This window comes from Trachypithecus francoisi, unplaced genomic scaffold, assembly GCF_009764315.1.
Source record: "Trachypithecus francoisi isolate TF-2019V2 unplaced genomic scaffold, Tfra_2.0 Lachesis_group10, whole genome shotgun sequence".
Lineage (NCBI taxonomy): Eukaryota > Metazoa > Chordata > Mammalia > Primates > Cercopithecidae > Trachypithecus > Trachypithecus francoisi.
In genome coordinates, this window is record NW_022681455.1 from 87719878 (window position 1) to 87735105 (window position 15228).

Consider the following 15228-nt stretch of genomic DNA (forward strand, 5'->3'; position numbering starts at 1 on the left):
TCCAAATTTTGCCAAAGGTCAGATCAGTGCCCCCAAGAGTACCCTGTTGTGCTTTCATTCCAATGCTCAACCCGCAGAGAAACCACATAATAACCCCCAGAACCTAGTCAATATGTTCACACAGAAAGCCTCTTCTGCAAGAATCATTTCCATGATTCTTTCACCACTTGTTTGAACTTTCAGCTTTATCTTATCTAATTCAAAACAATCCTTTAACCGTAGCCAATAATTTACATTTTCCTATCTTATAATAATCTTTCATTGAAAACACATTTATTGTTCTTATACACCTAGCATGTAAATCTATTTCCAGTAGTTTCAATTATGTGTTTTAATGGTAACTCCTAGCAATTTGAACTTTAATGTAAACCCTGGCAAGTTGTTTTAATTGTGTGCCAGATACAGCCAAGGTCCTTCCAGCATAATTAAGGATGTGGTTAATTCTATATGTCTGTAAGGGGACAGACATATAGTTCCATATGTCCCCTTACAGACATATAGAACTATGTCTATATGTCAGTTGCCTTACCAGTTGTGGAACAGGCAAGTCAAATGGTTCTTAAAACCCAAAAGGCAGTTTGTAACCTTAAAACATTTAGTGAGCCTAGTATCTAACCTGCATAATTTAGTCCTCCTATTTACATTTTGATGATATCTGCATTTTACTAATAATCTTTAAGGCTGTTGTTATTTCTCAAAGATTAAAGCCACATGAACTAAAAGGTACCATAGCTTTTATCTTCCCTTTAAAAAATATTTAATCCAAGCCCTTTTCTTCCTTTAGGCCAATTACTTAGAGCTCTTTTTATAGACATCACACTCAACACATATATAGTTACACAGACAGGTAGACAGAAGAAGATTCAGTAGTTGCAAGACCTTTCTTTTGCCAGTCTTTACATTTCTCTCATAATGTGAAGTAATTTCTGATCCTCCCCAAAGTAAAAAATGCTAGATAACACAATGTTAAACAGAACAGAACCCTATATTCTGAGAGGGATTTATCCACTTCCAGTTCCTGGGGTTTCATGGGGAAAACAGAGGTGTTTTGCAAAATGGGATATCTGGCACCCCCTGTTTTTCCCAAGGAGTCCCAGGCTGTTAGAGCTTGAATAGCTGGTTTTAATTAAACTGACTTTAGCCATAGCACTCTTTAATAAGGTCCTTTTAAAATTTCTTAATACCTAACTTTAGCCAGGCCAAATGACTGATATTTCTGGCTTTCAAACTTTACCAAAGGCTCAGAGAAAGGACAACCCAAGGCAGTTTGTGGAGGGGCAGGGAATCAAAAAATGACAAAGGTCATGCAGATATCAAACTCGAAAGAACTCATTCCCTACGGCCGGATTGATCTCCTGGCTACCATTGTAAGATGATGAGGCTAGAACAAAACATTGCCATGTGGTTGCAGGCCTTGCTCCCAAGGATGTGAAACAAGATGGAGGCCTGCTGCAAAGTTTGCTATGGAAAGATGCACAAAGTACACTAGATTGGCTACAGGTTAAGACCAGCCTCACAAATCCTTTTTCATAATTAAAACTCTACTGAGGCTGGGCGCAGTGGCTCAAGCCTGTAATCCCAGCACTTTGGGAGGCCGAGACGGGCGGATCACAAGGTCAGGAGATCGAGACCATCCTGGCTAACACGATGAAACCCCGTCTCTACTAAAAAAAATACAAAAAACTAGCCGGGCGAGGTGGCGGGCACGTGTAGTCCCAGCTACTCCAGAGAGGCTGAGGCAGGAGAATGGCGTAAACCTGGGAGGCGGAGCTTGCAGTGAGCTGAGATCCGGCCACTGCACTCCAGCCTGGGCGACAGAGCGAGACTCCGCCTCAAAAAAAAAAAAAAAAAAACTCTACTGAGAATATAAACAGTGATCCTTATCACTCCTAGCCTAGTTAAAATGTCTTCTAAAAGAAAAAAAAAAAAAAAAAAGCTCATTTAAAAGTCAACTCCTGATCTGGTGGAGAAAAGGAAACAAAAAACCAGTTAGAATGCCTAAAGAGGAACCTCTTATTTTTATGCAAATAGATTCCTCCGCCAGTGAGAAAGACTTCATTACTGTCCAAGGGAGTGGGACCTCCTGGCTCGGGGAGCGGAAGGCTCTGTGGATGCCTGGCAGGGCGAGCTGCCTGCTGTTGGGCACCCTTGGTTCATGCGTCCCAGCCCTGGCAGGGAGGGGAGGGTGGCAGGAGCCCCTGCTCACCCTTCTGTCACAACAAAGAAAGGAAAATGCCATGGACACTGAGGCTGACCTTCTCAACACCTGGGATTGACGGGGGTGGGGGCATGGTTTCCCCTACCCTCAGAAGTCTGAGGATGAAAAGGCTTAGAAATGAGAGAAAAAGAGATTTGGTTTGCATCTCACTCACCCTTTCTTAAGTGTTGGGTGCTAAACTGTTGTAGGACTTTCTCCTTAGTTCACCTAAAAATGGGGTCCTTGTTACACAGCCATGAAAGATTAGGCTCGCAGACACTTTAAAGGGCAAGAAAAATGGAATTTATCAGGCGAAAAGGAAAACAAAGGGAAACAGAGAGTCTCAGCAAAGCCAAAGTCCTGCTAGCTGGCTTCCTGCCTCATAGATTGAATCCTAGGTACCACCCTGGAACAGGGGAGATCAGGCTCCTCCCTGTGGCAAACAGTGTGAACTTCCTGAGGCTCCACCCATTGCACACTCTTCCCAATGTGCAGGCCAGTTGGAGGTTCTCTGCGGACCTCTTTATACTTCCTGTCTCATTCCTGAAATGAGGCCAGTACACCAGGAGCAGGAGGAGGGAAGGGAGGAGCAGTTAGAATAAAGAATAAACAGAAAGAGGAGGAGGAACAATAATCAGCAACATTTTTCATTTTAAAAGTCACTTTATACAATTTTACATTTTCCTTTGGCAAAGAAATAACTTTGTCAGAATCTCTTTTAGAAACTTCTAAGTATCATTGAAAATAGCTCTCCTAGTTACTTTATTTTAGAGCTAGTTTTTTAAAATTGAGAACACAGATAAACTAGTTGAGGTATTTTAAAAGTACACTATTTCAACCATTGTAATTTGGGGTCATCTTTAGTTTTGTGTGACCAGTTTTCTAAATGGTAGCATGAAGAGGCACCATAAGCGTTAAATATAAATCCAGCTGGTGTTTCTAATGGTGGGTCACTCTTTAAGGACAAAGTCTAGGTTTTAGAGATAGTTGTCCATAATTTTTGTTTTCCTTCCCAAATGACCAGAAACCTAGTGGGACACATAGAGAGCCTTTTATTATTTTGGTCACTCAAGAAGATTTTAGATTTGTCAGTTTTTAAATTACAAGTTTTCCACTTAAGCCACAAAGATTCACTTCCTCTTTTCAAAGACCAAAGTTTAAACTATAGAAAAAGTTGAAAAACTCCAACTAGTAGTTCAAAATAACATCAGAGAAAATGAAAGTCACAGATCTGAGGTCAGCAGATCTCTAGAGAATAACAAATGAAACTCTTATCTTTTATAGAGCTTCACTTCCAGCCTCAACTAGTTAAGAATATGTACAAATTGAATAAAGTCTTAATCCACAATCAAGACAGGTGGATTCACATCCCAACAGGGGCCTTACCAGAGATTCCTGCTGACTTTGGCAAGGTTGGGTGAAGGAGGACTTACCGCATTGGTACCAAGGTGCCGATTGCTGGTAAAGTGGTGGTGGGGCTCTCTGGAGGTCCACTTTCGATCTCATCTAGGGTGCCAAAATGTTAACCTTAAATAACTAGATTCAGAAAATGTGATTCATTGTAGAGTTTATTCAAGCCTAAATCTATGTGGAAGCATAGTTAGAAGCTGCCCTGAATATATCCTCTGATTAGCATCAGTTACAAGTGAATTTTAAAGGAAGGAAGAGGCGACTTCTAAGTTGTTTACCAATAACTTATAGTAAAATAACAAAAGCTATTGATTAGCTATATATTGTTCTTTGTATCACAAATTCCAGGAACTGGAAGATAATGGGTAAGGCAGCTAGTCAGGAACAAAAATGCCTGTAAACATAGCCCTTGCGTGTGGGTGCATAGGAGGGAAAGTGTGATTAAAGTCCCATACTCTTGTCTTCCTGAGCCTGGTAAGTTTTGCATACCTCACCTAGCTCAGTCTGCTCTGAGCTATTTTTCTCCTATCACTGATAAGTTTTATTTTACTTTATGATGCTTGTATATAGACATAATTCAAATGGGAAAAGCATGGGAAAGAAAAATTAACATTTTACCATTTCATTTCAATTGGAACTAATTATTTAGTAGAATTTTATGTTATTTTGTAGCTCTTTAATTTGCTTTGGGAGTTCATGCTCTATTAATTGCTCTCTTCACATTTTTACTGGCATTGATGCTTTCCAGGTGTCGTATTTTTGTTTAAAATGTTAACATTGATTACTTTTCCTTTGACTTAGATTTGTGGTATTGTTTACCATAAATTGTGTAGAACATCCTTGTTTAATTTTATGTAGTTGCTTTAGAAACAATACAATGGTGATCACTAAAATAATAACATTTATCTAACCAAGCTGTTCTTATCATAGGCGTTCTTTGAATGTATAATTTAGATGATTTTACTTTTACCCTTTCTGTTCTATTTTTCCTATTACTGAATAGATTCTTATTTTCTTGAGAGGCCTGCTTTTCCTTTTGTTTATTTATTGTTGCCTCTAATAAAACTCCTTTTTTTTTTTAAGAAAAATTAGATGACAGAATCACTATAGTCTCTTAGATCTTAAATATCGTACCACTTTTAAAAATAAATATTTTAAAATCTAAAATCTTGATTAAATATCATTAAAACAATCTTTCAAAATCAATTTACCTACCATTGTGATGCAGGTTGATTTCAGTTTGCATGTTCTGTATCCATATGCTCATGTATCATTTAATTGTAATGGAATTATATACTCAACTGTTGGTGATTTATTTTTTGTATGTAAAGCAAAATACTACCTTTACTAATAGAGATCTAACTAAAAACAGAAATGTTACCCACAGTTCTTCCACCCCAGCAAAGGTGTCCCCTTTAGTTTTTATATATACATATGCACAATTTATAAATTATGATTATTTGTACCTAATTTATTTTCTTTCATAGTGAATGAGCTTCGCTGGGAGTGTATAGACTCCTAGAGCTTATTACCTTATGATCTAGCAGTGGCATATTGTTCCTTTCTGATTGCTGGGCTACCCATATACTTGTACCTGCCGGGAGCTAGTTGAATACAGGAAGGCAAGGGGCATGGCTGGGGGGTGTCTGGGTCCTTTCCTTTGAAGCAGGAAAGGAGTACTGATGCTCCATCTGTTGATAGGTCTTTCTGTTCCTCACTGTGGACCCATTCCTGTTGGTGCCATTGTGAATACCCTTATAAGAAAATCTTCTTTTCACTCAGAGCAAGCCTTATCTACAAATTACCTATCTTTTCAACAGAAGATAATTAGACTGTTGCCTGAATGTATAGGCCCTTTCTTTACTTTCTTAATGTTACTATCTGCTTAAACATAAATGCTTCCCAAAACCTTGGCTTTAAACTAGCATGTTGGACATAGCAATTTTATGAGCATAAAGGCTTTAATTTTCTTTAAAAACAGAATCTTAATCTGTGCCAATGTGATTTCTACCACTAGGTAAATTATAGGTTCATTTTTGTGCTATGTTCTTAGACTATATGGTATACATTACCTGAATCCAGAGATGGATTAATTGTGACTTTGAGATGTTTATAATTTCTGAGTGCTTTTAACAAGAATGAGAGACAGTACTTAGTCTGTCTGTTCAACAGGAGATAATGAGACTGTTGCCTGAATATATAGGCTCTTTCTTTACTTTCTTCTTAATGTTACTATCTGCCTAAACATAAAGGCTTCCCCAAAACCTTGGCTTTAAACTAGCTGTTGGACATAGCAATTTTATGAGCGTAAAGGCTTTAATTTTCTTTAAAAACAGAATCTTAATCCATGCCAATGTGATTTCCCTCACTAGGTAAATTATAGGTTCATTTTTGTGCTATGTTCTTAGGCTACATGGTATACATTACCTGAATCCAGAGGTGGATTATTTGTGACCTTGAGATGTTTATAATTTCTGAGTGCTTTTAACAAGAATGAGAGACAGTACTTAGTCTGATGGCTGAAGGTTCAGATGTCTTTCTTTCAGTTAGCAGTTGAGAAAGTGCACTAGTCAAGTGAACATTTTCTGTATCCATTTCATGGTAAATTATCATGATTATTGTATATTTTCTAGCTTTTGAGCAGCTGACTCTGCTAATACCTTTGAGTAGTTTCCAAGGTTGAAAAGTAGAAATGATCTGCTTATAGTCCAGATAATAAGGCAAGAATATCATCTACCTGGGAGAAAGTAAAGGATTAGGAATTTCAGCATGGAACCTAGCTGAATATTCGTGGAGTGTATGGCTTTGGAGTGTGTGAACATTATCTTCTTTCCTTGAGAGTTGAGGGGTATGATTATTTGAGAAAAAAATGTGTGATGAAACATTAGCATAAGGAATGAAGTGTGGATTTATGGTCACCGAATTAGACATATTTCTTAATAACTAGAATCTATTGACAAATGGCTACCACCTGAGTATTAGTGACACTTAGTTGTTTGGATCATACACACATCAGTTAGTTGGACTCAGTGCTGGAGGTAAGGGTGGGAATATCCCATGACATTTCAAGTTCTTCTGTATTTATTGTCAAAGGTACTTTATTCCCTCTTGTTCCCCCAGCAAAAAGATTTACAAGTAGTAAAGTATGGTACTTCACATAAAATAATGGAAATTAAGCACTGCTTCTTCATTTGTTTAGAGTTTTTCTTTATCTATCTTTGTGAAAATGACTGAATTTGATGGGTTTTTATTTTTTCTTTTAGGCTCAGTGTATGAACCTCTTAAAAGCATTAATCTTCCAAGACCTGATAATGAAACTCTCTGGGATAAATTGGACCATTATTACAGAATTGGTGAGCAAAACCTGAGGAAAACATGTCCTTAGGTATCTGTGATTAGTATTCCCTTTACCCTAGTTAAATCGTGTACATTATATGGATGATATTGTTCTGTCATTGGGATGTTGGGGTACTTTCAGTCCTTAAGTAGCTGTGTATTCCAATTGTATGTCAATACCAGGACTATGAAAGGAATCTGGCAGATCATGTCTGGCCCTTGAATAATTTTAAAACTGTCACCAATATCTTTTGTGTTTTTTAAACCTTACTAAACGTTACCAGATTTGAGACCTTGAAGATGTTTTTTGATTAATACACAAATATTTCACATAAGTATTAATTTGCTCATTTACCTAAACATGGTTCCCAGATAGTCCTAAACTTTTTATATCCATTTCTAATTAGTTGAGATACAAGAGATAATCACAGGTTAGTATTATTAATATCAGGGTCCTGGTGTTTTGTTTATTTTGTTTTTCCAGGACCAGCCTTACAAATTTTGTTTTTCAATGTGAGTAAGCAACTTTCAGATATGTGTATATGGGCCTCCTCTTTGTTTGTCAGACCATATATTAGAATGCATATTAATCTTTTTGTCAGTTTACATTTTATGCCATTTTACTTGTACTAGTATGGCAGAAAACATAAAATTTGATTTCTCTCCCCCTAAGATAATGGATTTTTCATCTCTTTCAACTTCATATAAAACTTCAATCTCACTTATTTTAGTCAAGATTCTTACATGCATTAAGTTGCCCATTTTATTATCTTTTTGGCAATAACTAGCTAAAGAGAACTTTTTTAATGTCAATTATGTACTTTGAATTCTTAGGACTAATTCTTTACACTGGGAAAAATAATAAATACCCCAGTTTTCTGAAAGAAACGATTATGATAAGATCAATTTAGAGGCCAGGCACAGTGGCTCACGCCTGTAATCCCAGCACTTTGAGATGGCGGAGGTGGGCGGATCACAAGGTCAGGAGTTGGAGACCAGCCTGACCAACATGAAGAAACCCTGTCTCTACTAAAAATACAAAAATCAGCTGTGTGTGGTGGTGTGCTCCTGTAATCGCAGCTGCTCAGGAGGCTGAGGCAGGAGAATCACCTGCACCTGGGAGGCAGAGGTTGCAGTGAGCTAAGATTGTGCCACCGCACTCTAGCCTGGATGACAGAGCGAGACTCCGTCTCAAAAAAAAAGATAAATTTAGTCTGAGAAAAACAAAAAGAAAGTTTAATTCTTTAAATCTCTGTGACAGAACATAATGTTTTTGACCTTTGAAAAACTATCCCAAAAAGTAGATAACATGGCTGGGTGTGATCTCTCATGCCTATAATCCTAGCACTTTGGGAGACCAAGATGGGAAGATTGCTTCAACCCAAGAGTTTGAGACCAACTTGGGCAACATAACAAGCCTCCTTCTCTACAAAACGTTTAAAGATTAGCCTGGCATGGTGGTGATTGCTTGTAGACCCAGCTACTTGGGAGTCTAAGTTGAGAGGATCTCTGAAGCCCAGGGGTTAGAGGCTGCAGTGAGCTTATGATCATGCAACTGCACTCCAACCTGGGTTATAGAGTGAGACCCTGTCTCAAAACAAAAAGGTAGTTGCCAATCTAGATAGGGTTAATGTAATGCATTTTAGGAAAAGCATTACCCATCCATTTATAGTTAGATAGCAATAAAACAGCTTTTAGTAAATGTAATTTTAGTGTGTGTGTTTTCCTATTTTAAAGCCCATTTATAAAAGATAATAAAACATTAATTTCAGACTTATTTAAGTAAAATGTTCATAAAAAATTATTTATTTGCTGCTGTGTTCATGTTATATATGGATGGAATTCAGTTTTAAAATGTTAAACATTTTCCTAACCTGTACAATAAAGTAAAATGAATACTGTACACTCCTCTGAAGACCAGGCACAATTTAGCCGTCAGTGAAACACGGGATTCCAGCCTGTTCTGTGATCTTCCCCTCGCCCTTCCTACATTGTTGATCATGTATTGTAGCAGTTGAGGTGGCTTTGTGATTTACTAAATGTATGCTACTCTTTCGTGTGCATTTGCTTTAAGTTTACCTATTGAACTGATTTTTTAAAATTATTATACTTAGTCTTTTGCTTGATCTCTTTTTCCCTCTGTACCTGATGTTGTCCTAATAAGATTTCTAACACACATTGACATTACCGGGGATGTGCTAAAGGCTTTTTAAGTCCTAGTTAGCTGAGTCTTTTCCTAAAAACTGGAAAGATTTCTTTGTGTAGGGTGGATTCCCACTAAGGCTGGAATGACATGAAGTTGTTTCCACATCTTCAGAAGTATTATACTATAGCAAGTTGAGAAACAAAATTGTCAGAAACGGGATGAGGAAGCCAAAGAAGATTAAAACACTTAGCCCAAGGGAAGTCGCTCGCTGTACAGTTCATTCTTTGTCTTGTCCTCAATTGCAGTCAAGTCAACATTGCTGCTGTATCAAAGTCCAACTACCGGTCTCTTTCCCACTAAAACATGTGGTGGTGACCAGAAGGCCAAGATCCAGGACAGTCTATACTGCGCTGCTGGGGCCTGGGCTTTGGCTCTTGCATACAGGTGAGCTGGTGTGTGCTCTCCTAGTAACTGTGAGAATGGATAATAGGGTTTTGTAGGACCAAGACTAATTGAGCACCTATCTTTTGGCTCTGCTGCTGACTCACTGTGCGACCTATGGCTGCTCACATCCCTTTTTAGGCCTCTAAACATTTTCATTTTCTTTTTCTTTTTCTTTTTTTTTCTTTCTTTCTTTTTTTTTTTTTTTGAGATGAGGTCACCCACACTGCAGTTCTGTGGCATGACCTTGGCTCACTGCAACCTCTGCCCCCTGGGTTCAAGCAATTCTCCTGCCTCAGCCTCCAAGTAGCTGGGATTACAGACATGTACTGCCATGCCTGGCTAAGTTTTGTATTTTTGATAGAGATGGGGCTTCTCCATGTTGGCCAGGCTGATCTCGTAATTCTGACCTCAAGTGATCCGCCAGCCTTGGCCTCCCAAGATGCTGGGATTACAGGTGTGAACCACCATACCCAGCCTAAACCATTTCATTTTTCTAAAAGCTTGTATCAGACCAGTTCTAAGATTTTATGACTTTGTGAACAAAACTCTTTGTCTCTAGGTTTCTAAATCTGCATTATTAGTCATTGGTAGAATGAACTACCTACACACTCTCGTTGTGTTGATTGGTTTCAATCATGGAGAGAACTGATGATGACTAAATTTTGCAGGTAATAAAATTAGAGCCCTGAGTCCTTAACAAATTTGTTCAAAGTGATGCAACTCGTTAATGATAGAGCCAGGGTCAGAATTCTTTTCCCCTACCTCGTTTCCGGTTTTATCACTGCACTTCAGCGAAGTATCTGTTATTAGGTCTGGTCGTAAGTGAAAAAATTGTGTAAAGTAAAAAAAGACATAGTTTGACATTACAAAATTTCTCCTTTATTTATTTCATTATATGTAGAAAGCACTGAATGTGGTTGCTAACACATAGTCAGTGGTAATACATTTTAACCATAATTAAGATTAGTAAGATTAACTTTCTGAATATTAATTTTCTGAAAGTGACCCATAGTTATGTTTCTGATTTAAAAATTGTATCTTCCACATGAACATGATTTATCTGTTTGAAATTACTGATGTGTTGGATTTTAAAATGAGAAACACTGAGATAATATGCAGTAGTCTTCTTTAGCACACTTGAATGCTGACATCACTAAAAGCATTTCCTTACATATTCTAGGTAAGAACAATATGGCTTTATTAAATGTAAAACTGCTACTGATCTTAGGAGTACAGGGAGCATCAGTAGCACCTTCACCAAGTCGTGAAGCCAATAATGAGACAGACTGATGTTAATTGCCGTTCCTGGTTTGACACAATGGGAAATACACCTTGTGCTAACATCTTACCAAGTTATCTAACATGAGTCTACATATGAACAAAAAATCGGACAAAGCTGAATTGTGGCTATTTATAAGACAACTTGCCTGGGCTCTAAAAATGTCAGTACTACAGATGACTAGGAAATAGGTATGAGGATGGCTAGATTAAAAGAGACTAAATAAATACAACAGCCGAATGCAATACATGATCCTTCATTGGATCATGCATTTAAAAATACTGTAAAGTACATTTTTGGGACACTTCAACATTTGAGCCAAGACTATGTATTAGATCTTATAGTATCAGTATTAAATTTCTTAGGTATAATAATGGTATTATGATTATGTAGGTGAATCTTGTTTTCTAGAGATACTTCTGAAGTGTGTAGGAGTCAAGGGTCATGATGTTTGTAGCTTACTTTCAAACAATGAAGAAAATGTAATAGAGAATGCAAGCTAATATTAAGATGGTGAATCTAAGTTATAGCATCCTTTTAACTGTTTCGTAGATTCGAAATTTGTTTTTTTTTTCCTGGAGACAGAGTCTTGCTGTGTCACCCAGGCTGGAGTGCAGTGGTGCGATCTCGGCTCACTGCAAGCTCTGCCTTCCGGGTTCACGCCATTCTCCTGCCTCAGCCTCCCGAGTAGCTGGGACTACTGGTGCCCGCCACCACGCCCGGCTAATTTTTTGTATTTTTAGTAGAGACGGGATTTCACCATGTTAGCCAGGATGGTCTTGATCTCCTGACCTTATGATCTGCCTGCCTCTGCCTCCCAAAGTGCTGGGATTACAGGCTCGAGCCATCGCGCCCGGACGTAGATTTGAAATTTTTCTAAATAAAATGTTTACAGGAAAATTGCTTTAACAAATACAGAAGTACAGGCAGCATATGGACAAGAGTCAGATATTAACCTTTTCCCAGAATGCTTCTAACATCAGATAGAGACTTTAAAGTCCTTACTTTGCAGGCACACTGTCTATGTAGAATATGCCTCTATTAAAATACTTGTGTCTGACCTCAATGGGAAAAGTACTGTATAGAGCAAATTCGTGCTAATTTTTGTGCAATGCCAGCATGAAAAAGAAGGTATGATGTGCTAATGATGAATAACTTACTTTTTACTGACATTCACCATACTGTGTCAAAATAATAATCATTCTTCCCAATAGTGAATGGTATATGCGATCTATGATTTAACTGGGAGGTAATTATAGTATACTTTTTAAGGAGAGAAGTGATACTTTTTAATGATGTGAGAATGATTATCACATATTTTTAGTTAAGATTAAGTGAAACAATGAATAAGTCACTTTTATGTTTTAGTAGTGGGTGACTCTCATCCAGCTTTGAAAAGTTACTGATCTATAATAAAAAGCAACTTGTGGACAGAGGTAACATCTTAACCTAGTTTAATAGTTAGATTTTAGCTGTTCTTTATTTTTAAAAGCAAGAGATGTAAAATACTCTCAATTGATTTTAAATTAAAACCAGAGAATGTAAAACTTTATGCCAAAATACATCATGTGTCATCCGGGATGTGTGCTTAGTTGAAGGCATCCTTGACTGTGACTAAATGCCTGCCCTGACGGTATTGAACATACTGCAGAGCAAAGAAAGCCAGCACCTACCTTAACTTGTGGCTGCTACTTACATCCAAGTGGCCATTGCATAACCTACAGGGATAGGTAATAAAAACTGGCTTTATTTCATAACAGTGAGTTTAAAACAATCTGTTGCTGGATTTTTTTTCCAATGGAAATATTCTTTAAAGTTTCAGCCAAATCACTGTAGAAATATTGTATACTATTTTTAAAAGGAGTTGGCTTACCTCCTTGAAAGAAGGAAAAATCTACCTAAGTTTCATCATAGGATTTTTTTTTTTTTCATTGCAGCATTTCTACTTTTGCTGGGAAAATGGAGTTTCACTGTGACAGAATTGGTAGATGTCACCAGAACACAGGATTAGCCAGATAGTTAAATACTTAATTATCAGAAGTTCTGCTTCCTTTTCAAATGCATTTCCAATTTGTTTCATGAGTTATCTCTCTCACCCAGGCGCATTGATGATGACAAGGGAAGGACCCATGAGCTGGAGCACTCAGCTATAAAATGCATGAGAGGAATTCTCTACTGCTATATGCGTCAGGCCGATAAGGTAAAACACTGTGGTGTGGACGGGAATTCGCCTATCATTCTGAAGGATTAATTTAACTAGTATAGCAATGGCTTCTTCTAAAGAAGAATGTGTACTTTTCAAAGGGAAAGCCACATCCTAGGGCGGACTAGATAGGTTAAAACAACCTTTGCCATTCTAGCCCAGGGTTTGAAATCCTGAGATTGAAGGAACAAACACCTTAGGCAAGAGGTGATTGAGAATTGTTATTTAGACTTTGATTTCTTTGCGTTTTGCATCTGGTGTTGCTTGATAAAGACCCAGTTTCTCAGGAACCTCACAATATCGATAATTCTAATCAGTATTTTATTAGTTAAAGAATATCCTTGTCAGAATTACTTTTGGACATGTGAATTGCTCTGGCTTAAGTGAACTTTAGTTTAAAAATGTAACACTTTATTCATTTACATACAAAGAGACAAGGAATTATAGGCTTAGAAAACAGCTTTACAGGCCGGGTGCGGTGGCTCTTGCCTGTAATCCCAGCACTTTGGGAGGCCGAAGCAGGCAGATCACGAGGTCAAGAGATTGAGACCATCCTGGCCAACATGGTGAAACCCCATCTCTACTAAAAATACAAAAATTAGTCAGGCATGGTGGTGCGCACTGGTTGTCTCAGCTACTCGGGAGTCTGAGGCAGGAGAATCACTTGAATCCGAGAGCGGGGGAGGTTGCAGTGAGCCTTGATCGTGCCAATGCACTCTAACCTGGGGACAGAGCGAGTCTCCATCTCAAAAAACAAAAAGAAAACAACATTAGAGGGTTATGTGGAAATTAAAGAAAATAATATACATAACATTTTAAAAACTATAAAGCTCTATACAGATATAACGGCTATTCCCTTACTTATCTACATCTCCATGATCCCAGGTCCTAATATAGTAAGTGCCCATAGGTGTACATCAATGCATCATGGGTCCCTAAGACCACCCACAGGTTTGATGCTTCACTAGAAGGACTCACATGACTCAGCAGATGATCGTAATTGTGGCTATGGTTTATTACATGAGAGGAGACAAAGCATAATCAGCAAAGGGTGAAGGTGCATGGAACACAGTCTGGAGGAAGCCAGATGCCAGCACCTAGGAGTCATCCCCAGTGGGATCACACAGATGCACTTCATTCCCCCAGCAACGGATTGTGACTAATTATGACATGTGTAAAATGTCTATCAGGGAAGTTCAATAGAAGCTTGAGGTTTTTATTGCCCAAGGTTTTTATTGGTGGTTGGTCATGTAGGTATCCTCTGTCTAGCACTCACCAAAGTTTCAGACAGCCAGAAGGAAACCAGGTGTGTAGTATCAACCACATTGTTGATGTAAACACTTTAGGTATAGTGAGCCACTCTTGTGAGGGAATAGTGGAAACCCTTTCATAATCTGAGTGTCCACATATCAGCCAAGGGGCAACCTTACAAACAGTTCTTTCTGAGGTTAGCAGTCTCAGGCCTACTATATTAACTCTTTTCAGGACAGTCAACATAAATGAATGTACTGCTTTCCAGTCTGTTTCCAGGTGTGTGATGTTGGACAAATTATTTAATTCCCATGTGCCTCCGTTTTTTTCATCTGTTAAATACGGATACCAACAATACCACCTTTCTTAGGTTTTGTAAGGATTAAGAAATAAAGCACGTGTGCGAGTCAGTGTTTTGCAAGAAAGCTGTCTTGGCACAGTGAAGATGAAGGCCGGCGCACTCACTGGCTGAGATGGGATCCCGAGGCCTCTCCGGTCCCCTGAGGGGGCACCACTGGCCCATCTCACCCAGGGCAGCGCCCCGGAGGTTGGAGCACCAGGGCACTTGTTAGGATCTGAAAGATAGTGAACTGTGCCTGGTCAGGGCAAAGCTGGAGGAAACTAGTGGAAGTCCCTAGTGGTCCTGACATGTAAATCAATCGGTCATTGGACCTGGGTATACATGGGTGAAAGACTGATGGAACCATCTAGTAGCTAGTTCCCTCTGAGGTTTCCCTCGGGATGGCTGGCACTCTTCCAAAACCCACCCCACGTGGTTTCATCCATAAAGCAAATGATTGAAGGTTTTAGGACCCGAAGGATCTCCACCTACTCTCACACTTTAAATGGGTAAGAAGCCTGGCTTGCTGGTGCGTGGAGCTGGGTATGGAATGCGAGTGCCTAGTGGGCCACTTCTAGTAAGCATACCTGGCGCTGTGGGATGAACTGAATGCCAGATTAAG

General features: G+C 38.6%; 1 protein-coding gene across 5 annotated transcripts in view; it reads left to right on the top strand.

Annotated features, from left to right (window-relative positions):
- PHKB (phosphorylase kinase regulatory subunit beta) overlaps positions 1 to 15228 on the top strand; it is a 247000-nt gene that overhangs the window by 29728 nt on the left and 202044 nt on the right. For all 5 annotated transcript variants that reach the window (XM_033218310.1, XM_033218312.1, XM_033218308.1 and 2 more), the window contains 3 exons: positions 6871 to 6960; positions 9395 to 9533; positions 12913 to 13012. In XM_033218310.1, the coding sequence (XP_033074201.1) occupies positions 6871 to 6960; positions 9395 to 9533; positions 12913 to 13012 (329 nt within the window). The remainder of the gene's footprint in view (positions 1 to 6870; positions 6961 to 9394; positions 9534 to 12912; positions 13013 to 15228) is intronic.